The 22863-nt window shown below is 40.9% G+C and overlaps 2 protein-coding genes across 2 annotated transcripts; one reads left to right on the top strand and one right to left on the bottom strand.

The window, feature by feature from the left end:
• The first annotated feature begins 457 nt into the window (after window positions 1–457).
• Window positions 458–3464, top strand: igfbp1a (insulin-like growth factor binding protein 1a). Its single transcript, XM_058073336.1, has 4 exons — window positions 458–962; window positions 1077–1246; window positions 2005–2133; window positions 2416–3464. Exons 1-4 carry the CDS (start codon window positions 587–589, stop codon window positions 2524–2526), a joined length of 786 nt encoding a protein of 261 aa, XP_057929319.1. The 5' UTR covers window positions 458–586; the 3' UTR covers window positions 2527–3464.
• A 520-nt stretch (window positions 3465–3984) lies between these two features.
• On the bottom strand, window positions 3985–22214 carry igfbp3 (insulin-like growth factor binding protein 3). Its single transcript, XM_058073335.1, has 4 exons — window positions 21710–22214; window positions 15931–16178; window positions 14390–14509; window positions 3985–8193 (listed from the first exon to the last, which is right to left on the bottom strand). The coding sequence occupies exons 1-4, from the start codon at window positions 22071–22073 to the stop codon at window positions 8068–8070; spliced, it is 858 nt and encodes a 285-aa protein (XP_057929318.1). The 5' UTR covers window positions 22074–22214; the 3' UTR covers window positions 3985–8067.
• Between the last annotated feature and the right edge of the window lie 649 nt (window positions 22215–22863).

Genomic DNA, 22863 nt, shown 5'->3' with positions numbered 1-22863 from the left:
TATATGTGCGCGCGTTGTTAGTTTAAAAGTTTGTGGAGCACAAAATGAAAGAACTAGACAGGGTCTCCTTCATCCGTGCACAAACCCACGTAGGCACTGAAACCCACTAAATGAACAACGACCCTGTAGGATAACACCCTAACGAATCCTAACTTATCATAGTCAAGCAACAAATGGAGTTATGATATATTTGGAGGTAAAGTGGTTTTATTAGTTTGGCACCCAGGGGAGAACATAGCTGCAACATCAAACACTGGTGTCGTCACCCTTTCACAATACATGCAAGAACTGGCTGTTCCAAAATAAATAATGACGTACTTGTTGTATTCAAATGAGCTGGCGGACCGGACGTGGAAGAGCCAATCAGAAGCCGTGCTATCAGTACACCTTTTTTTCCTCAAATCATTCATAACGCGGATGCGTCAAACAGCATGCACCAGCCGGCTATAAATACGACTGCGCGCAACGCACAGATAGACATTTCCTCCAAATCAAAGCAAACAGACAACTCGGCAAGCCGGCGTACTTTTGAATATTGATACTATATTAATCCACAGTTTGTATTTTTATAGTGCAAATCTTAACTATGCTTTCGGGTGGATTATATGTGACACACGTCGTGGTGGCAGTGGTGTGCTCCGTGCTGGTAACGGGTACGCTGGGGTCCCCGGTGGTGTCAGAGCCGATCCGATGTGCTCCGTGTTCTCCAGAGAGGCTGAGCCAGTGTCCGCCGGTGGATCCCGGGTGCGCGGAGGTGTTGCGGGAGCCGGGCTGTGGATGCTGCCTCGCCTGCGCCCTGAAGGCTGAAGAATTGTGCGGCATCTACACGGCACCGTGCGGCTCTGGACTAACATGCACCCCGAGACCCGGAGACCCCCGACCGCTGCACTCTCTCACCCGGGGACAAGCCGTATGCACGGAGAGCTCCGAGCCGAAGCCCACCCAGGAGCTCCAGACACAAGGTAGGCCTTTTGCAGCTGAATTACATCTTTTTCCCCCCCCAACAAAGCACGGACTAGTCCACTGTGAGACATTTACATGACATTCTCTCAATCTTATATTTCGTCCTTGTGCAGATCAGGGAGAACAAGAGGCAGATCTGGAGAACACAGCTATCGTTTCGGACCCCAGCTTCAGCTTCTTCCTCCCCGGGCAGAGTAAACCTTTCGACCCGCGTGCTGCTGCCGACGCCCAGGAGAGCATGAAAGCCAAACTAGTCGCCATCCGCAAGAAACTAGTTGAGCAGGTGAGCAACAAACATTTGAATAAGAAATAACCACTGCCAATTTGCCCAATTATGTTAGTAAAAGTTTGAGAGAGAAAATGGCACTATTAGCAGGTCTCCACTAGGGGGCGCGCGTGCCATTATGATAAAACATGCTGGGTAAAAGTGTTTGCAATTTCATACAAATCAGTTTTTATTGTTTTTTTTTATTACGTTTTCTGTATAATGGCACTGTGTAATAGGGTTGGGCAATACTGCAAATTTTGGTATTGATACCAAGTAAATCCTGTACATGGCCAGTACTGCTGATACTGATGCTTTTATTTGAAGTTTTTCTAAATCATTGTATGATTTGGTTATTCTTCCCCAGTATAACTATTGTACAATTAATTTGTCTAATATAATAAATAATTTTTGGGAAACAAAAATATATTTAATCCTGAACAATTTAATACAATATAACAAAATGTAACAATAGCAACAGTTAAAATAGTAATAGTAATCAATCAATACAAGAAAAAAAACTTCTACTCACTCATTTGGCTTATTATGTTGGTAAAAATGTAATAATATATAAATATAAGAATATCAACAAACACAAAGAACTCCCAAAATTGTAAAAAATAAATAAATAAACATGGATAAGTATCCATTGAACCACATTAGTATTGATCTGATACTGCGACTGCCCTTAGCATCGATATTTGACTTGACCCGCCCGCGTCTAGTATGCAGGCTCAGAGCTCATTTAACCATCAATGCTCACTTCCTCCTCACAGGGGCCTTGTCATATTGAGCTACAAAGGGCCTTGGAGAAGATTGCCAAATCCCAACAGAAACTTGGAGACAAACTGACCAGATTCTACCTCCCCAACTGTGACAAACATGGGCTTTACAAACCTAAGCAGGTCAGTACCTCCAGTAAATGTACACTGTATGTGTGTGTGAGTGTGTGTGAACGAGAGAGAGATCTTTAATGTCTCCGCTCAGGATGAAAGAATCTCACAAGGTGTTTGTGAGAACATGCCCACATTATCACAATTTGTGGTTGATTATAATGATTGTGTGTGTGCGTTTGTACAAGTGTGGAACCATGTTATATGGAACAGTGATAGTATGGCATGACAGAACATGTGGTTGGATGATGCAAGCAATTTAAAACTAAACGGAAAACATTTGTGTCTCCGCAGTGTGAATCGTCCCTAGACGGCCAAAGGGGTCGATGCTGGTGCGTAAACTCTTGGAACGGCAAGAAGATTTTAGGTTCCACTGATCTGGCTGCCGATGCGGAGTGTTCTTAGAAGACAGAGAGCCACCCCTCACAAAGAGCTACTGATTTTCCATTTTGATAGCTGTTTATTTATTGACCTTGTCCTTGGTGGTGTTTTAATCAGGTACACTGTCATTATGGGACTGTGCCCGTAAACCGCACTCAGCCCATTCCCGCTCAAACACCTGCCCCAAAGAAAAGAGGAAAATACATCTATTTTTGTTTTTCTGAATGGAGATTGTATTATTGTTGCATTTACTTATCAGTCTATTTATTTCAGTTGGGTTGAATTGTATTTGTTATTCGTAATTATTCATATTTATGACATGTTTGCCTTGTTATTATTTTGTTTATTGGTGTATAAAGTGTATATATGTATCTTGGCCCTGAACTCCATTGCTGAGTTGAGCTCGCTGTACCATTTTTTTTAGTGGTCTGGAGGTTTGGTTTGTGACAAACCAAGCAAGAACAAAAGCACTGAGTGTCCATTTTTGTAAATTCTTTTTTTTTTTTTTTTACATCGTTACCATTTGAATGTCTTTTACTTTCTGATGTGAGGCATCATCGGTTCTTTTCCATGACTGCAGAACCCTCGTATACATTCTCAGAAAACATTACCCATGGTTCCATGGGATGCAGATGCTTTGACAGGCTGGTGCCCAGGCATGCACCACCTCTCAGACGGGTATTTCTACATTTACCTACCTCCGATATTTATGTGTCTGTTAACAGTATGTGCCATTTTACTCTTCATGTTGCTTTTCTCTCTGATTAAGAACACATGACCATAAAAGAGTCCCGCAGTTGAACTGTGATGTTCAGAAGCGGTGTATCTTTTCTGATCGACATGCTGCTGTTGGAGAGTATTGTTTATGTCTATTCCAAAGTGACTAACTGCTCACTCACTTTTCTAATGGAGATGTAATGTAAGAAAAAATCGATATATTTAATAAAAACATGACTAAGCAATCTGTATTCTGTCCCTCTTTAACCTGAGCTAGCCTCTAAGTTGCTTTACATTTGGACAAATATCCAAAACATGCAGCAGTTCTGATTGTGAAAGTCTGGATTACAGAGTAGCACCACAATTTCTATATTAAGTGTGTGTATGTGTTATCGGGGGGATCTCAAGTGGAGGTCCTCGTCTAACTTTAGACAGTTTGCCAAGGACATGCAGCTGCACGCTACCTTTTGACCCGTGCTCTGTTTGCCTTGGTCGGGCACAGGAATTTGCTTCAACCTCTTGTGCCCACTGCCAGCCTGCCTGGCACCACCAGATTTATTTTTATTCTTTACAAATTGAACCTTTGCTTTATCCTTGTTGACACATTCCGAGACTGAGGGGTGCCTGATTGCATTCACAGAACAAGGCAGCATATTTGTTAGCCTGCAGAACTCTGAAAGCTTTCAAAATCCTCCCGATGGCCTTTTTCGTTAAAATGATACAATAAAAAAAAACACGCACAGCATCTTAAAATGTGTTCACGTTTTATTTATTTAAAAAAAGACATTAAATACAAATTTGTAACTTGAATCAAACCATTTCCTTTCTCGGGTAAAACGATACAGGTGAGCTTTCTGGTTTAGCATCAAGAAAAGCTTGACTCCAAAAGGACAATTCAACTTAGGAACCATACACTGGAATAAAAACGGTGCACACAGTGATCCTTAACGTGGCAAGTGGGCAAATAGGTCAAAACTGAACAAGTAGAGTTCAGGGGGGTGAACACATCGATTCAAATATTGATAGCATTGATTACCTTGTGTGTTGAGATCGATATTTTTCAGTTCTTGTCTATGTTTATTTTCTATGAACACTGAAGAAGCAATGCTTGTTATACTTATATATTGATATTTAAAATAATCATGTATTATATAAATATCACCTCAGGGAATAAGTCTTTGGACACCGGAGGGCTTTGGGGTCAAAAAACGAACTGACTTTATTTTGTTTGAACAATTGTGTTTAATAAAAGAGAATAAAGGATTTATTTTATTTGATTAAAGATTGTATCCCCATGTTTTTTCAGATTATAATCATGCTCACCAAATTAAAGGGAGAATCTTAAAATCATTCAATGATCTTGAACAATTTCAAGTAAAAAGGATTGGCATCGGCAATACTGGCCCCGTATTTACTTGGTATTGGATTGATACCAAAATTTGCAGTATCGCCCACCCATTCGGAGAAGTTCAGACCTAGTTACACGGACAGAAATGACTTCCTGAGAAAGTCACCAGACTTATGAGGCAGTAAAGATAATAAGCAACAGAAGAATTTGCATATTAAGAATAAAACATTCATTAGTGATTATATTCCCCCAAATACAATGAAATGTTAAGAGTTTGCTGTGCAATTGGAGAGTCACTGTTTTTAAGAAATCTACTGTAGTTTGGATCAGCTTATAATTTTTCTTTTTTATAGATAAATAACTCATACTTTTAAGTACTGTACATGGACTCTAGTCAGACACATAGCTGGCCAGGAAATAATATGTATACAACAAAGACACACAAATATTATGGTGGAAGTAGCTTAAACATTTGTCTTTTATGTTCCTGCCCTTAAATCAAGTCTTTGAATCGATGGGACATAGCACCAACAGGCTGGGCGGAGGTTGTTGCTGTCTATTAGAGGACGTGTACAACCCATAGAATGCTACCAAGCTACTGGGTAAGATTCTTTTTGTTCACTTTTCAAGTCTTACACAGGATGGTGCCATGTCCATTTGTTGGCAAATGATCTTACAAAATCAAGGATCACAAAAACAACAATAGTTGCATTGAATGGAACATTTCTAGAGGGCCTTCACTATAAATTAGCTGTCAGAAGTCCTGGTGTGGCTTCCATTCCCCACACTGTTTTATCCTAGATTAGCTTTAAGGAAAAGTACGCAGATGCAAATAGGTCAATTTTTCTTTTTGCCGAGGTGCAGCTAAAGTGCTTTAAGTGCTCGTGCTTGTAGCATAGGGGCAGCTGGCACCTGTGGTGGGGAAACCCTGTCACACCAGGTTACAACTTACATGACAGGAGGAGCGGAGGGCTAGAGAGGGCAGCATGGAGCTAGAGGTGATAGGTGGAACGGAGACCGTGTAGGTTGAACACATGTGGAATCTCAGCACTGAATCAGTAAGCCAGACAATGATGAGTGAGCTTCGAGAGATGGGAAAAGCATCATGGATGGATGAGAAAAGTCGGTGATGGCAACAGACAAGAAAAGGCCACACAGATCCCTTCAGCTACATTGTGGCACTTGAACACCTTAAAAGAAATATTCCAGTGTTTCCTCTACCATCATAGTAGGGAGGCTGGGTGTATCTGATTTACCGTATACACACAACAGCAGTAATTTCGACATGGTCACGTGCTTACAATTTCTTACAAAAATGACACGTCTTTATGTTCACTGAAAGTTTTTAAAATGTTGCCGTGGAGGAGCGAGCGCAGACAGTCGCCTACACTGCATGCATCCATGTGTTCACGTGTTTGTATCAGTTTCGTCAACCCCAATTCTCTGCAATCCACAGCTTACAGTGCCTTCCAGAAACCATTTGGGTTTGTCATCAAACGATGATTAGAAGACCAGAGAGCAATGTTTCGGCTTTTATTTCAAGCTATCTGGATCGGATGCACAACTTAGAAGATCGCACCTTTTATTTGAACCCACCCGTTTTTCACGTTTCATGGTGGTACTGGCTTTAAACAATATTTGTGCAATGGTTGAGACCAACAATGCTGTTTGGTCTAGAGACAGTGCCACTGAGGAAAAGACAGGAAGCAGAACTCCAGGTAGCAGAAATGAGCATGCTGAGGTTCTCATTGGGAGTGACCAGGATGGATAGGATCAGGAACAAGGACATCAGAGGGACATTACATGTTAGAGGCCTTGGAGATAAAGTCAGAAAGGCCAGACTGAGATGGTTGGGACATGTCCAGAGGAGAGATAGTGAATATATTGGTAGAAGGATCAAAGAGGAGGACCAAAGAGGAGGTTTATGGATGTTGTGAAGGAGGACATGAGGGTAGTTGGTGTGAGAGAGACAGATGCAGAAGACAGGGTTGGATGGAGGAGATTGGTTTGCTGTGGCAACCCCTGAAGGGAAAAGCCGATTTTACATCTTCTGTAAATTCATTGCTTGTTTTATACCCAGACAGCTCTTACTTTCATTTTGTTTTCACCTCTAAATGCTGTCTACTTCTACCCGATCTCAAACTCCGCATAGACATTCAGTTCTAACTGAAGCAATTCTATAGGATGGTGATATCTTGTTCATTGTCCATCGCATCCAGATGTAAAAATCTGGAAATAAAGATAAAATGTTGCTCTCTGGTCTCAATAGTATTTTGCTGTAAAACCCAAATGTTTTCAGTCTATAAAAAAATTGACCTCACTGTACCGTTACTGTACATGTACACCCCAACTGTAACTGACGATTGAGGAGCGACTGCATTAGAGTTGGCCATGCTGCTAACTTGCATATTGAGATTCCCATCCACCCGCTGCTCCAAAGTTGTAAACCTAGAGGAAACACTGTATTCCTTTGGACTTGATCTTTTACCTCCAACATTTAAACACACTGTGCATTCCAAAACCTGATAAGAATAAAGACAATCATGAAGCTTTTTTCCAAGACAAAACAAGCAAAAGCCGCATGTGTATTCTCTCCATGTTCATTTTTGTTTCTCAAGGATGCCATCATTTCTCCAATCTCTAAGCCAATTAGAATTAGTTTAATTTAGTAAATGTGTTTTCACACCTGCTGTGTACCTTTAAAGTGCACGAGGGAAACTTGAGCATGCATATACTGTACCTGTAAACATGCAGGGATGTACTAAATACCCAAAGAGTTACACTGATGCATGTAGGAAGGAGAGACATGTCAAGGTTATGATTAAGGCACTATAACTGCACATTTTGCATCTGTTCATTTGCACCTGTAGGCTGTAGCATGAAAAGGGATGTGCTTGAAGCAGCAAGGAAAGCCTTTGGTTGGCCTATGTGTGGCTACATAGCCCTGATCTGCCATAATTCGTCTCTTGAAAATGGACCCTGAGGCAGTTTTTCTGCATTGTTCGACGGCACAGGACCTCGAGATAGGGCCCGTTAGCTTGGTGATATACTCTATATCAGTTACACAGATATTTTTTGGGGGGAAAAACACACTTCTACAACCTCTTGCACAGTCATGCTGCTGTGCAGACATACATGTAATGCAAGCGCTCACACTTCAAGACAAGCACGGACAAATTCACGATGGCACATTCACAGACAGACACACATTGATATGATGGCGCTGCATTTTTGGGGTCACAGTCACAAATAAGTCACTTTAAAGTGAGTGGAAAATTCCCTCCTCTATCGCTCTCCCACCCTAACAAAATAGTGCAGATAATACATTTATCGCTTTTCCAAGTTTTGTCAGCATTTAGCTTGTTCATTTTTTTTTTAAAGATAGGGGAACCCATAGCACGGAACGTGCACGGTAGGTGTTTAGCCAGTTGGAAAAGGCTGTGCTCCAACCTTTCCCCTGTTTCTTTCTTCTCCGCCCCACTCTAAGTCATTCTGTCGTCTCATTGGCTCTCCCGGTTGTGGCACTGTTTCTCATCGCGATCCCTGCTATCATAGCCAGGCAGGGGCTGCCCGTATTTGTCCACACACCAGCAGTATCCCCGCCTTCTGCCTTTGGATGGACGGCACTGCAAAGAGATGTGGAGAGCCCAAGCTTAGTCATATCATGAACAGACTTAATGAACGGAGACACAATGTCTTTACTACACTATCACAAAAACACATGATTTTTAGGAGGGGTGTCCACCCCGCATTTAAACCTAAAAAAACAGAAATGACACAATACTGTATGTTGGCCTCCACTTTAAAGATATGAATGCTTCCACTCATCTGCGTGTTGGATGCGAGGTCCTGGCTTACAGTCTCTGCTCTAGTTAAGTCCAAAGGTGTTGGCATGCTGTTGAGGTCAGTGCTGTTAATTTTTCATCTAACCATCCCTTTACGGACGTTGCTTTGTGCACTGTAACAGAAATGGGTCTTCTCCAAATTGCCTCCACAGTCAGAAGGATATGATTAACATCAAATAATCAACAGGAGGAAGTAATCATTGGTTTCCTGATTACATAGTGATACCCAAAACCTGTGCGCAGACTGAGAAGATAAACACTAGTGATGCAGCTGTTCGCTTGTGAAAGATGATATGTGTATCAAGATCACAGTAGCAGTGTCCAAGTCCAGCCTTTACCGACATGAGCATGCAAATTTCTGTCTAAATTGAGCAAGTGATGAATATGCATATTATTTTTTATATCGAGGGCAATGAATGAGAAACACATTGAGTGAGAAGAGTGTGAAGGTAAACACGGTGTTACAAAAATATTTGTCAAGGCCATTTGGAGCGTTGCAGGGAAACCAGTGACGCTATTCTGGGACACTGGCAGACACTCATAATCCTCTGGTTATGATTATGGCCTGAATGTGTACAAGGACGTGTGCATGCTTGCATTTAAACACATCAAATACATGTACTGTAGATGTATATACATGAGTTGCAGCAAGAACACAGTTTTTCAGCCAGAGATATTCACACATCGTTTTGCTCTGCAACATTTAACCGTGTTTTCAAGAACTATCATAACCAATAGACGTCCACCATATATGACTGTAAATGGGCATACTTACAGTGTAGAGTGGTTACTATACTTTACTGTACCCGCACACACTGTGTTGGAGCAAACCATCTATGCACCTCTGCAGTAATAATGTGCAACTTGAGCTGGAAATGGGGTGAAATGACTGAACAAGTTCATAGTTTAGACCTGGCAGAACGTCCACCAGAAAATAAAACTTTCATTTCTCAACCAAAGATGTCTCCAAAGGCGATTCATTGAATTTGGAAGTACCTTCACTACAACTAAATGCATGAAAAGACCCTTAAAAACACTTTTGAGAGCACTATTTGTTTTAGTTTTGTTAGTTAACTAAAGTACAGACGTGCATGCTAACTTTTAACTCTTTCGCCTTTGTGGAGGTTTGTTTCTACTGACTGACACTGTAATTACAAATGGACATTAAAGCAATAATAAAATGGTAAAAACACTTTTTTAAACAGGACTGTACTTTGACAGCTCTTCAGTCTGAAAGGTAGGTTCATTCATCAGACTGTTTCCGGTGTGGTCCACGTGTACGATAGGCCAAGAGCATGATCAAAGGCATCTTTTTTGAGACACACACCTATTAAAATACCACACCAACAGTTGGGGGGCAAGTACGCAGCCCAACACGCCCCATTCTCACACACTCACACACCAAGGGATTCTTTGAGTTGAACTCAGTTGCATTTGAGGTTCTACTCATCTTCATCTTCTCGCTAACATTCTTTTCTACTCCTTCCCTTCCTCTCTAAGCTCTCAAGGTGTCATCATCTGAGTTTGTGGCCAGGTTCTGTTTTAGCCCTGATCCAGCAGACGACAGGACTATAACATTGTGTTTCTTTGCTGTGGTTAATGATGACACACTCAGTGTGTGTGTGTAAAACCCAAGGAGAGAGGCGGGAGGAAGTATCGAATGTGTGTGTGCATCCCCCTGTTGCTTGGCTACCTTTGAATTTCCACTCAGACTGTCTTTCATCTGTGAACTATTAGCAGTCATCTCAAGCGATCCTTTCATTATTGCTACCGTCTACACGCACTTGTACATACGTATTAATACACTATGGCACTCTGTATGTTTAGATTGCAGCTTGTTTAAGTAGATTAGATTATACGTCACAATGAGCAAAGTTTTTAATCACTTAACCATTAATTGCTGCTCCGCTTTTAAGTTCACTATAAAACCATTTTGCACAAAATGGTGTCTGCTCTTCATATAACTGTGCGCTGCTGTGTGTCAAATACAGTGTTTACTACTACGATAGTGAAAGTAAACATGTTTGACTACGAAACAAGTGACAGCAACATTACTTTTAGCACAAAGTCAAAGGGATATGAAGCAGAATGAACTGAAGCCGGCAGATGGAGTTAGAATGGGCAGAGAGCTGTTGATGTGAGTAGACTACACTTGTATCAACTTTTTTCCATGTTATTTTGACTGATAGCTTCTTCAGTTTTCTTAAGAAACTCATACAGGTAACAGATGTACTGTGACTTAAAGCATACTCATAGAAACGTGGAGACTGAACATAGTACCTCGTCACAGGATTTTACCTGGTGTTGGAAGAACTGAAAAACGGTTTGTGATATAAATTATTTACACTTTTGAACGCATATTGCTTTGAGAAGTGACCCCATCAACTAGTCAGAATTACTTTTTTCAGAACAAAAACTGACCAGAACTTGTCTCACAGGACAAAGTAGGGGGGAAAGTCACTGTTGATGCACTACTCAAGGCTGACGCGGATTTTATACTACTTCATGTCAAACAATATAAAGTATTCAAATCTGACATGATTTCAGTTTTACAATAAAAATGTGAGTTGCACTCAGTTAGGCTATTTGAGGTTTGGTATTTGCTCCCCACTATATTCCCTGCTTTAAATTAAGATATGCCTTAAGATATGCCTTTATTCGTCCCTCAGTGGGGAAATTTGGCTTTGAAACAGTTTTACGACATATGTAATCACATGCTTTTATACAAATTGTAAATATATATATATTTTATGGTGACTTAAATAGAGGTTTGATAGCGCGACAAGGGAAATATAGTCCTAAATATGAATATTTAGAAATGTAGTTGTCAATGTTTGTAGACATGTTGGTATTGATTATTAAACGAATACTGTTTAAACACCCCCCCCCCCCATACAAAGAGCCTGTGCCTGGGTCCCCAGGGTTATTACTGTATAAAGCCAAGGGATTGGTGAACCCTTTTGCACACATCCTTCTGAAAGGGAACAAGGAAAGAGACAGGGCTTCTGTTCTCAAGCCACCACATTCTTCTCCTCCTCCTCTTAAGACACACACACACACACACACTGGTACAGTCAGAGCCGCAGACACTGCTGTCCCATTCACAACCTCTACCCACGGTGATTCCTGAGCTAAAAAGGAAAGGAAGGAAAGGCCAGGTGGGCTGAACAGAATAACGGAATGGGCTGACAGAATCAAAAATGAGTAAATGGCTGCAGTGATGACTCCCTAAAATTAATACTGGAAAAAAGTGTGTGTGGACGGTAGACCGGAGGAGAGAAAGAGACCGAGGCATGTAATGAATGGGTCAGCATGGGCTATGCATGGCCTCAGCTGGGGTACTGAACCAATTAATTTAACTGCCGTTAAAAATAGGTTGTTCTGTAGCCAAGGTAGACCAACAAAGCTCAGATATCTCCTAAGGCAGTTGGTCCTCAACCTTTTTGAGAGTTTATGTCAAACTTGGCAGACTTTATAGTCTTATCTAATGTTATAATCATTTACGGATGTACATATAAGTACAACATCAAATTAGATGGAAATAGTTACAACATCTTTAATGTCATTGTGAAAATGTTAACTTCAATCCAAAATGATCAAACAACAAAGTTCCAGTAGTTAGTGGTGGTTTAATGCATTAGCATAGAAGTGACAAAACTATATTCTGTCGTAACAACTCTGCACTCTGCACCCAATAGCTGTTTACTATCTGCTGCATGGGGCATAATAGCCAATCAACTTTGGTGCGTACCAACGTACCAATCCGTCTTTGAACACATCAATTACAAGTCAAGCACAAGTCAATTACATCGATTGATGACTGACACATTGACTAGCCAATGGTAATGTCTTGTTGGTGGTTAGGCAGTTGGCCAGCATAACAACAAAGAATAGACATAGACAGCACATATTTACATATGTGAGGAGGTTATAAAACACAATGCATAAGACATAGGATAGTAACAAGAGGAAGGGAGGTTTGTATGATGTTGAGAGTGCGTACATATAAACAAAATAAGCAGAGTATATAGGTATATAGCCAACAGCCCAAGATAATTGATGGGTTGCAAGTTACTCATGACCAATAGGAGTGGTCAACAGGAGTGTTGTGGCCGACAGCAGCTCCTGTGTGGATGATCACGGCATGTGTTCTCTGCTTGTCAATAAACCGATTGAAGCGTATTGTGACTCTCTCCTTAAGCACAAACAACTTTACAGTAGCATTTTACAATGGTCAATACATATCAGTAACATTGCATTGATGTGACTAGAGCCAACACATGAAATGCTTGTGTCTTATTTATGTCTGCCATGGACATTATTTTCTGTAATATGAGCGTATAAATGACTACAGGGGTGTAATTTCATGTGTTGAGGGCTGTAATAATGCTATGTAACATACTGTATTTAGAAGGTCTTAAACAGGTTTCCTGTGCTCTAACTACAAAATTATTCAATTTATAAAGAGTAATCTTACCATGTGGAAATTCACTTATCACTGTCGGGTCTGCAACCAATTAACCGTTATAACGAGTGAATAATACCTACTGAGTAATACCTATGAGGAATTAGTTAAATCCAAGTAATTTGTGACGGCTAATTGCTTTCCGGAACAATTTAAAAAAAAAGGAACTAGGTTAAAACTTGACTTTCAAACAATCCTGTTTACTTGCATAATGTTTACTCATCTTAGATCTTTCCTCCTGCTTCTCCACTGTATTGTCACCCTGGACGGTTCACAGGGTCCTCCTCTTCAACGTGTTTCCGGTCATAAATCTGTAACTCACTGGGAAGATACATTCCCTTGGATAGATTTAACACAACACCCCACTGACTATCTAAGTACAGGGTGATAAGAGTTGGCACACTGCTACACACACACACACACATACAATACACAGATTAAGACCAGACTTGACACATTCCTAGTAGATATTTGCTGACAGAATACTGGAAAAGAACTACGACAAGACTTATTTTGCAAGACAGAATGAGACTACACATCGGGAACTTTGGGAAAGGGTGAGGTTAGATTCTGAGAGGTTGTTTTCATTATGTGTGTTGTTGTTTTGGCTTGGATTGATCTCTGAATCATGGTTCTTTTGGGTAGTTTTGGTGACTCATGCATTTTCAGAATGGGATCTAGCTGAGAGAAATCCTTCAAATCAGAATTAATAAGAAACAAGACTCTGATATTAATTTAACACACCCTTATTTGACCTCTTTTGTATTCTATTTCTTGTTTACTTATTACAAATTGTGTTCTTTTTATGTCGCCATGTAGATACATAACCTAACATAACATAATACAGACATAATTTTACCATCCAATTCCAGAAAAGCTATTTTGATATAAAGTGGTAATTTTGTTTAAACAAGCAACATAGTGGTGGGCCCATTTAGCACAGTCAATGCCTAAAAGTGGCCTCTGGAAACAAGTTTTAACTTCCTTGTTTTCTTGACACTATCGTCCAAAATGGGTTGACTTTGGGTGGCCCAGGTCTGTACCGCAGACAAGAACAACTAAACCACTATTTGTTTTTTGCCTCACCAACAGCACCCCACTCCTCCCTACACCAAAACTACCACCATCAAACAAGCACTATCCATACATTCCCCTGCCGCCACATCTACCATGCCACACACACACTCCCAGGCCACATTCTTACATCCCTACCCCCCACATTCTCCCACACCACACACCCACAAACACACCTGACCGACCTCATTTCCTGTGAGGCATGAGTCAGACGACTGCAGTGCATTTACTGGAGTAATACATGGTTGTTAGTCATTCAGATAATATGGTGGTGATGTGACTGTCAAGGCAACCGGAGCAGCAAAAAAGGGGGGATTGTGCATGTGTGGGTGGGTGGGATGATTTAGTGAGGATTCTTTAGAAATGTTCAGGCACGTGGCAGATCCATTTGAATGTCTGCAGGGTTGTATTTGAGAAAAAAAAGAGTGAGTTAGTCACCTGTTTTTTCTTATAGAAACCCCTTCGGTCACAGTTGGGTATGCGGAAGCCTCTTGGGTTGAGTACATTGCTGATTTTGAGATTATTTAGGATGCTCTCCATCTCCCGCCGACACGGTCCCTGGAAAGACACGGAATAATGATTCCACTGAGCTCAACATCAATCTTTTTTTTTTTGCTAACTTTAAAAATGTCGGTCTTTTTTGGAAATGTCATAAAACCCACTGGAACAAGGAGTTACCTCCCCTTAATTACATGTTTAATTACATATAATCAGAGCTGATGATGTTTAAACAACAGTGGATAACTTGAAGGTGAAATGTGCAGGGTTTACCACAAATTGTGCTGTCGAGTGAAGTTATAATGACTTAGTCAAACTAGTGTTTGTATCTTGAGCTCTTGAGTGTATAAGTGGAGACAATACATAGTCAAACAAACACTGAGTTAAATAGCACTGGTATGGAATATATATAATGCATGTATTTTCATGACTTAAAGATATATTTAGAGTCGACTGAAGGTAAATCTGGTGGCTAAATTCAGCAATGAACTTTTTATTGAAATATTTCAATGTGAATTGGTGATGTTATGACATTGTTAGTTTGCAGGTAGAACATCATTTTGCTTTTTATGCTCATTGTTACAACCTCATATGAACATAAATGAAAATGCTACAGTCATCTCTATTATTCTGATTACGGATAAACTAATGCTGCAGTAAGATACCTATAACTATAACGAAAATTAATCACTAATGCACTTTGTATCAGGAACTCCACTATAGAAATGTGTGGTCGTCTGTTAAACTACTATTTCATTATTAAGTGGAAAATGTGCCCATTGCTGAAACCTTTTTTATATTTACCGATTCTACCCACTTCGGCTGTAGTGTCTTTTGCGTAATAGCTATCATGTGAATGTGAAATAGGAATCATTAGTATGTATTTAATATACTAGCCTCAGTTTACTGGTTAGAATTTGTAGGTTATGTGTTTTATAGTAAGAGGTAGATCATATTGATTTGTAACTTTGTAACTAAAAAAAACTGTGTGCACCCCTGATATACATGGTATATTGAATATGGAACCCAACAGCTAATACAGTGGTGCGGCTAATTTATTGTCATGTTCAAATCTTGTGACTTCTCCTACACTTACAAACTTTCCGCTTGCAAATCAGTGTGGAAACGCTAACTGTTTCTTTGGCAGTAGCCAATCACAAGATACAAGGGAACTCACGACAAGCTTGTCAACCCATCGTAAATCGCAGGGGGTGATTATGCAATATGTAACAGTCTGAAGGAACACTCAAATCTTCACACAGCAACTTAACACTGAAAAGGTAGCTAAGAAATATACAGGACAAGTACTAATACGGGTTTAGAATACAAATCAACTATTTGACTGGCTGCCTGTTATGCACTGCCTCCCAACAAAGGAGTTCATCCAGTTACAATGATTCATTCAGCTGCATCCTTAACATCATGGCAGCATTTGTTGAATCGTTCATGTATATCAGAGGATGTAATCGGATTTGACTTACATACTCAGTCTCCCTTTTGTTCTCCACCGAGAAGTTTTGCATATCCATATTGGCTCCTTCTGACACCGATTCCACCTTGTAGCTGTGGGTCTTCCTGTTCTGATCTTTCTTGATCAGCTTGTTGTGTAATGAGGGCCTGATGTCCGTCACACCTCGACTCTGCCCCGTCTTGACAGTTGATAAACCAGGCAACGCAGTCATTGTGGCTGTCTTGTTGGTGGAGCCATCCTCCTGATTTCGGCCATGGTCTGCATGGGTACAATATAAATGGGTTATGAGAGAGGGTCAGTAGCAAGGACAGTAGAAATTAAATGGACCACTTCCATAGTATGACCTGTGCGGGTTTGGCTGACATGATGGTGAGCAGAATCCAGAAACACTGCATTGTACACGTCTTCGGCGCACTGCTCAGCTCTAACAGAAGGTCCAAACACGGGTATGTGTCACAAAATACATACATACACAGGGACATATACAAGGATCCTGTTTGTGGCCCCAGCATTCAAAACCATCATCCCTGAACTCCTCTTCTCCAAGCTCATCCAGCTCATTGTTTCTCCTGCTATCTGCTAGTGGATGTTCAGCTTTCTAACAAGCGGGACACAGCAGATGAGGATGGAGGAAACCACTTCACTACCACCCCTACCAACACTGGAATGTGGGACACTGGGGACACATCCGTACCCAAGGATGTGTCCCCTCTCCTCTTCTCTCTCTACAATAACAACAGCATCGCAGCTACGATTATGGCATACAGTACAATCAATTAATCAATATCTGTAAATATGTATCCACTTTTTTACTCCATTCTTGTGTGTCTCTCTATGCTCCCTGCCCAACTACCTGGCCCCACAAAAGCACACACAGCTCTCCTCCATCAATACACTAAACTTTAGAGCCATGTTGTCAGAGCCCATCAAGGAGAACAATTGATTTTCTTCATGCAAGTTTTAGGAAGTGTATTACGTCATTATAAAGAGAGAGGTGCAACTGTTAATCCACATGTCCACCATGATCAAATATAATACTATAATACAGCTTTTTTAAAGTTGTATAAATTATCATTGTGAGATAAACAAAAATAGAGGCAACTGTTAATCCACATCATTATCTAATTTAAGACTATTATATTGTGTTTTAAATGGGACCTATTATGCTAGTTTTTTGACCCTTTGTATTGAGTTGTGGTCTCATAGAGCAGCTACACACAATAACCCGTATAGAAAACTTTTAGATTTAGCAGAATCTACACCTATCCCAGCTGTATTTCCTTTGATTTGTGCTTCCTGCCAAAACATTTTTTTAAATTTATTCCACCCACGGACCGCCTCAGGGCATGCCCACTCCGCCGTGATTGGTCACACGCCCAAAGTGCTTCCTAACTACGAACCACACAAGGACGTCACAGAGGGGCAGTTTTACCACTCCTTTTGAAACTGAGTGTTTTGAGCCATCCCAAACTTCTTTCAGGGATCACGTCCAGATACGCAAACCTCATTATTAAACGAAGCTTTGGCATCGTTTAACTCGAGAATACAACATTCTAACTATATTTATAAGTCAGAAAAGTGTAAAAAAAGCAAAGTAGGTCCCCTTTAAGGTGAAATATAGCTAAATGCACGTGTTAACTCCCATGTCCGTCATTAATATAAGACTACTACACAGCGTCCCACTTCACTTCATACTTCCATCCAAGATTTACAGGAGCTCATACATTCACAAGTTAATGTCTTCATTAAAGTCATTTTGAAAAGTAATGTATTTAATTTTTGGAATTATTATTATATACTGCATGTTTTATAAGCAGCTCCATTGTGACATAAAATGTAGGTTAACTTGTTGTATTAAGTCAAATAGACATGATGCATGTGTTGATTATTGATTATTTTGTTTATAGTCAATGATTTGCTTTTTAATGTTTGCCTCCGTATTTGTTTTTGAGATGTACATAAATACAGCGGCTGCAGATGGAACCTTTCAATAGCTAGTAAAATGACTAATATTACATATATAGATATTGGTAAGATGTTTTTGTGAATACGCCTTTTATAAACACTTAATGTATTAGATGGAAAAACACCTCACGTTAGCTTATAGTATATTATCACGTGCAGCCAAATGCAGCCACTTGTTTTTATTTAAAAATGGCCAACTATGTATAGTATAAAATAAAATAAAATATAAAAAAATATTAAATTATATGCTAATTACCAAAATGCACTAAATGTATGTACTGTATTTTCATTTCACAGGCAGAGGAGACAAGTAAGGTATGGAGCCATTTCACAAAAGACACAAGCTAGCCAAAGCTCCAGCACCAGAAAAGCAAAGAACATGGCAAATATGTGGCAAAACCTAAAAGTTAATCACAAATTGGCATTTAAACACGCGTAGGCTGAAATGGCATAGGCAAACGCACCAAATTCACAGCCAACACAATGCATGATTGCTCAAGTGTTTGACAAAGCCACAAAGTGGGCATCAAATGACCAGAGGTCAAAGGACATGGACAAACTCATCATGGAGACGATTGTGATAAATATTCTCCCTTATTCAGTTATGGAGCACTTTAGATTTAAACGATAGCTGACAAAGGCAGAGCAGAGATACCAAATGCAAAGTGAAAAGTAATTCTATACTCAGCTTGTGTCGTAAACATACACAAACGTTGTAGGAAGGATCAAACATCTGTTAGAAGGCAATGCTAGAAACTACAGTTCCTTCAAAACTGACTGCTGGTCTGGTTCCACCGAAGAGCTCATTTCACAGATGCAACTTCTGCTCAATGTAAAAACCATGTCAGGGTCCAACACAGAGGAATACATCAGCCAGGTCTTTCTAACAATGCTCCAAGACGGACGTGCACTTGGTACTGATGTACAATGGTGGCAACGTTGTGAAAGGCATGAGGATGGCACAAATTCCTGATCTGAGCTGCACTGCCCACACACTCCAACTGTGCATCAATGCCTAGCTAAATGCACAGAGGATGGTAGGCGACATGTTGACCAAAATGAAAACAATTGCCACACACTTCTACCACTTCTACAGTTGAGTTCCGGTGGCATTCGATACTCCAAGATGTGTCAACCAGATGGAACTCTACATTGCATATGCTCAGCAGGAGAAACAGCCATCACCACCTATTCCAGTGACCATGGGCCTTTTGTGTGTCCAGTAGCAGAGAAGTGGGAGATGTGGCCAATCTGGTGGAGACTGACAACACTGGAAGAAGTTAGCAATGAATTAAGCAAAGCAGATACCTCAGATGCCTCATACTGAAACATCTGCTCATTGCAGACGGACACACCAGTCGAGGAATTCAGATACTCTGAAAACTACGCTGGAGAGCCCGGAGAAGTGGTTTTCAAAGGTGATGGGCTCCAAACAGGTGGTACTGGCCTGTCTGTTCAACCCACAGTATGGCTAACTGAAGATGCAGTCCTGTCCACGATTGTGACACCAGTGATGATGAGGGCAGCTCCAGAAGAAAGTGAATTGGTTATTCACTGGAGACAATCTCTTTGATGAAATGCTCAACCCAACTGGTCATGAACAGGATCCAAAGGGTATCCTGGAGGAACTGGACACATACCTGCAGGAGCCTGTCCCAGACCGAAAAAGAGTGAACCCACTGAAGTGGTGGAATAAAATGTCTAAGCGCTTCCAGGGATTGTCTGTTCAGGTCAGGAGATACCTCTCATGCCCTTGTTCCTTTGTGCAAAGTGAGAGAGTGATGAAAAGTGGAGCTCCTTCGAAAGAGGAAATGGAGAAAAACGGCTTTCCTGAAACTTTTGAATTGACAGTATTGATGAAAAAGTGCAACACTGGGTATTAGTATATTGCACTGGCCTTTGGCTAGCAAGTGTCATTGCTCGTGATGATGCCAAAGAGCCTGCACCCCCTCTTCCATCGTTCAAGTGTCTCGTTCAGTAACACTTCACCTTCACAGTGAAATATGTAAACAGACAAAGACAAGGGGACAAAAATAAGACAAAAATAGTGTGCCAACATTGTTCAGTCCACTTGGGGAACAGCGGACAAGCTGGAACTATTTGTGCTGCACTTCAAGCTATAATTAAGTTATCTAAAAATAAAATACTAATTCAGACTGTTCAAACTGTTGCATTTGTCTATGCATCATTTATTATTATTGAGATATTAGACATTACACTCATTTGCTTTGTGACTTACGTATAATATAAAGCTAGAATGTCAATGTTTTGTTCAGATGTCTCCTGATTAAGACCAAGTGTTGCAAGAATTTTTCACTTTTGTATATTAAGGAAGTTCTCTCAGTCCAGAAGAAATGAGGATGAGACAATAAAGGAATCATTCAAATTCAAACAATGCCCTTGTACCGAACCAAGATCATGGCGTCCTTAGTGGCATACCACCATTTCTGTATGACCACCTGATCTTTTTCTGATGTGGAGAATCATCACAATCTCAGATTGCTCAGAAATAAGAAAAACAACGTAAACTACAGCATTATCGGCGGTCAGAAGACAGAGGGCGGTCCTCATCTCGATAAGACAAAATATTGCTCCCATGTTGACTATTCATGTTTACTCCTTTCTGTTCTATGAAACATGTAAACACAAGTTTAATGTTGCTATGACCTTTAAAAACATACAACACTCAAAATGAAGCCAAGTCTGTCATCATAGCACAGTGAGGATCAGCACAAAACAGCATATTACTGTGAGGAGGTTAAAAGAATAGTTCATATTTGTTGACATAAAGTTGTATGACATCGCCATCAGCAGTGTACTACAGCAACAATGACTTACCCTCCCCCACCCCCAATTGGTCCGGTGAGCCCAGTTCTTGTTAGGGATCCAAGATGTGGAAAGTACTTCCACTTAGTTGCTGGGGCCATTTAGGTAAAGAGTTTGGCTTCTCAAAACAATATGCGTTCAAAAGAGTAATGCATTTGCATCACAAAAGTGCAAAGGTTTGCAGGCATGTGAAGGATACATTCTCTCTTAAAGCAGAGGTTGATTTTTCAGGTAATGTTCTGCAATTTTGAATGCACTCATGGATTTATTTTGTGTTACAATGTCAGTGACTACTGGGTGCACATTTTTTGCAGCCAAACCAAATAACCAAGTAGAATACAGTAAATGCACAGACCTGAAGGCCTGACGTCACTAGTGCCTAAACACACAGCTGTGTGTATTCACATAGAGGTGGCATGTGTGCCATCTCACCACTGTGAGCAGCAAGTGTTCATTCACACCAAATACTGTAAGACTTATGTATGTTGTACAAAGATTAAATGGGAAAAGTGCTCATTAAGTTTGGCTTGGGAGGGTTTGTTATTGCTAGGGGAATTTATGCTGCGTATTTAAGAGCATCTATTTTTTTCAGCACTGCCTTACGTGTGTGTGTGTGGTGGGGGTCGAGTGCAGTTGCATGCCCGTTTGTGAGCGTGAGCTTTACACCAAACCTGCTAAATCACAATATTTCTGCCATTTTTTCATTATTCAGTATTGTGCGTGATACAAAACTTTCACTAACTTCAGGAAGTGGGGCTTGTTTAACCCTGAGCGACAATGTCACGCACGGCCAGGCAGTATGCTCAACTATAGGCAAGGTGTCAGTTGCCATCATGATGCGTATTTTGCGCAGCCTTGTTCCTTAACGATGCATACCTACGCCGATATAAAACGTTTTCCTTATTGTAACTGTATGGTCCAGTGTGCCTCATCCGATTGACCCAAATCACAGCGTGCACAAGACACCACATGGGTTGCATAGGCGCACAGGTGCCTACCTTGTTTTTGCGCCGGAACGAGAACAGTGTTGAGCTTTTTAGACGCCTTGCTCGTACATACTCCCCGTCCTTCTAGCAGAGCTTGCAGGGGTCGGATCTCCCCCGGTTGGTGCTGGCAGGTCAATCCTGAGCCGCAGCGCGCCGTGTACACTCCACAAGCCTGCCCTTGGCCTAGGGCGCACGTCATGCAGCAGCCGCAGCCGGGCTCCCTCACCCGCACTGCACAGTCCTTAGGCAGAGGCTTGCATTGCAGAAGCGCTACGGCGTCGCATGGCTCGCATCGGACGACCGGACCCACGGCGGCAACGAATCGCGCTAATAAAACCAGATTGGCCGTGAGACAAAGCACAAAAACCGTGGGCATGATGCCGGTTGAGATTGTCACAGCGGGACACAGTAGGAGTGGTCGCGGAGGCACACTGGGACTCTCTGTGACAATGAGAGCCGGTTGGACTTCTCCATCTGTATTTTCTTTTTCGCGAACTTCTCGTTTTATACAGGCAGAGAAAACGCCAACAAGTCACACCCTCCCCCGTATGAATCATGTAAACTGAGAGCCCTGACATGAGGACCCGCTGCATCCGGCAAGATGACAGACCTGAGATAATAACTCTTTTATTCGAAAATAATACACCTCAATTCAGTCTGGTCAAACATATGACAATAACAAATGCACATCCATAGCAAAATAGTTTTCATATTTTTCAATATTTTTCTCGACAGACCTTATACATATTCACTCATGGCCACCATAGTGACATTTTTTGCCCTTAACATCACTACTACTTTCAATTTAACCAAAAAGTATTAATTCAAAAATAATTCAAGATGTGACATGTATGGCTATAGCTTGTTTTGTGTTGATTCCGTCAAATAATTTAATAAGAACTGGTGAATTGCATTATTTGACACTATATGATTGTGTTACATGAGTTAAATAGGCTTAAAATTACATTTAAGGCCAAAAACTAAGCCTTTGGAAGTACCTCACATTACCTGACACATTTTGGGAAAGCCATATTATGTGATAGTCACATGACTGTCACATGACAGCCACTTCAGGTTATTCTCCTGAAAGGGGTACGGGAGAGGGTGCCGTCATTTTGAGGGGCATGACGAACAGGCTACCAACAATTTATAGCCATAAACAAATA

Source organism: Doryrhamphus excisus, chromosome 5, assembly GCF_030265055.1.
Source record: "Doryrhamphus excisus isolate RoL2022-K1 chromosome 5, RoL_Dexc_1.0, whole genome shotgun sequence".
In the NCBI taxonomy this organism is placed as follows: domain Eukaryota; kingdom Metazoa; phylum Chordata; class Actinopteri; order Syngnathiformes; family Syngnathidae; genus Doryrhamphus; species Doryrhamphus excisus.
The sequence above is the reverse complement of the archived record's forward strand: the minus strand, read 5'-3'. Positions and strand labels throughout refer to the sequence as shown.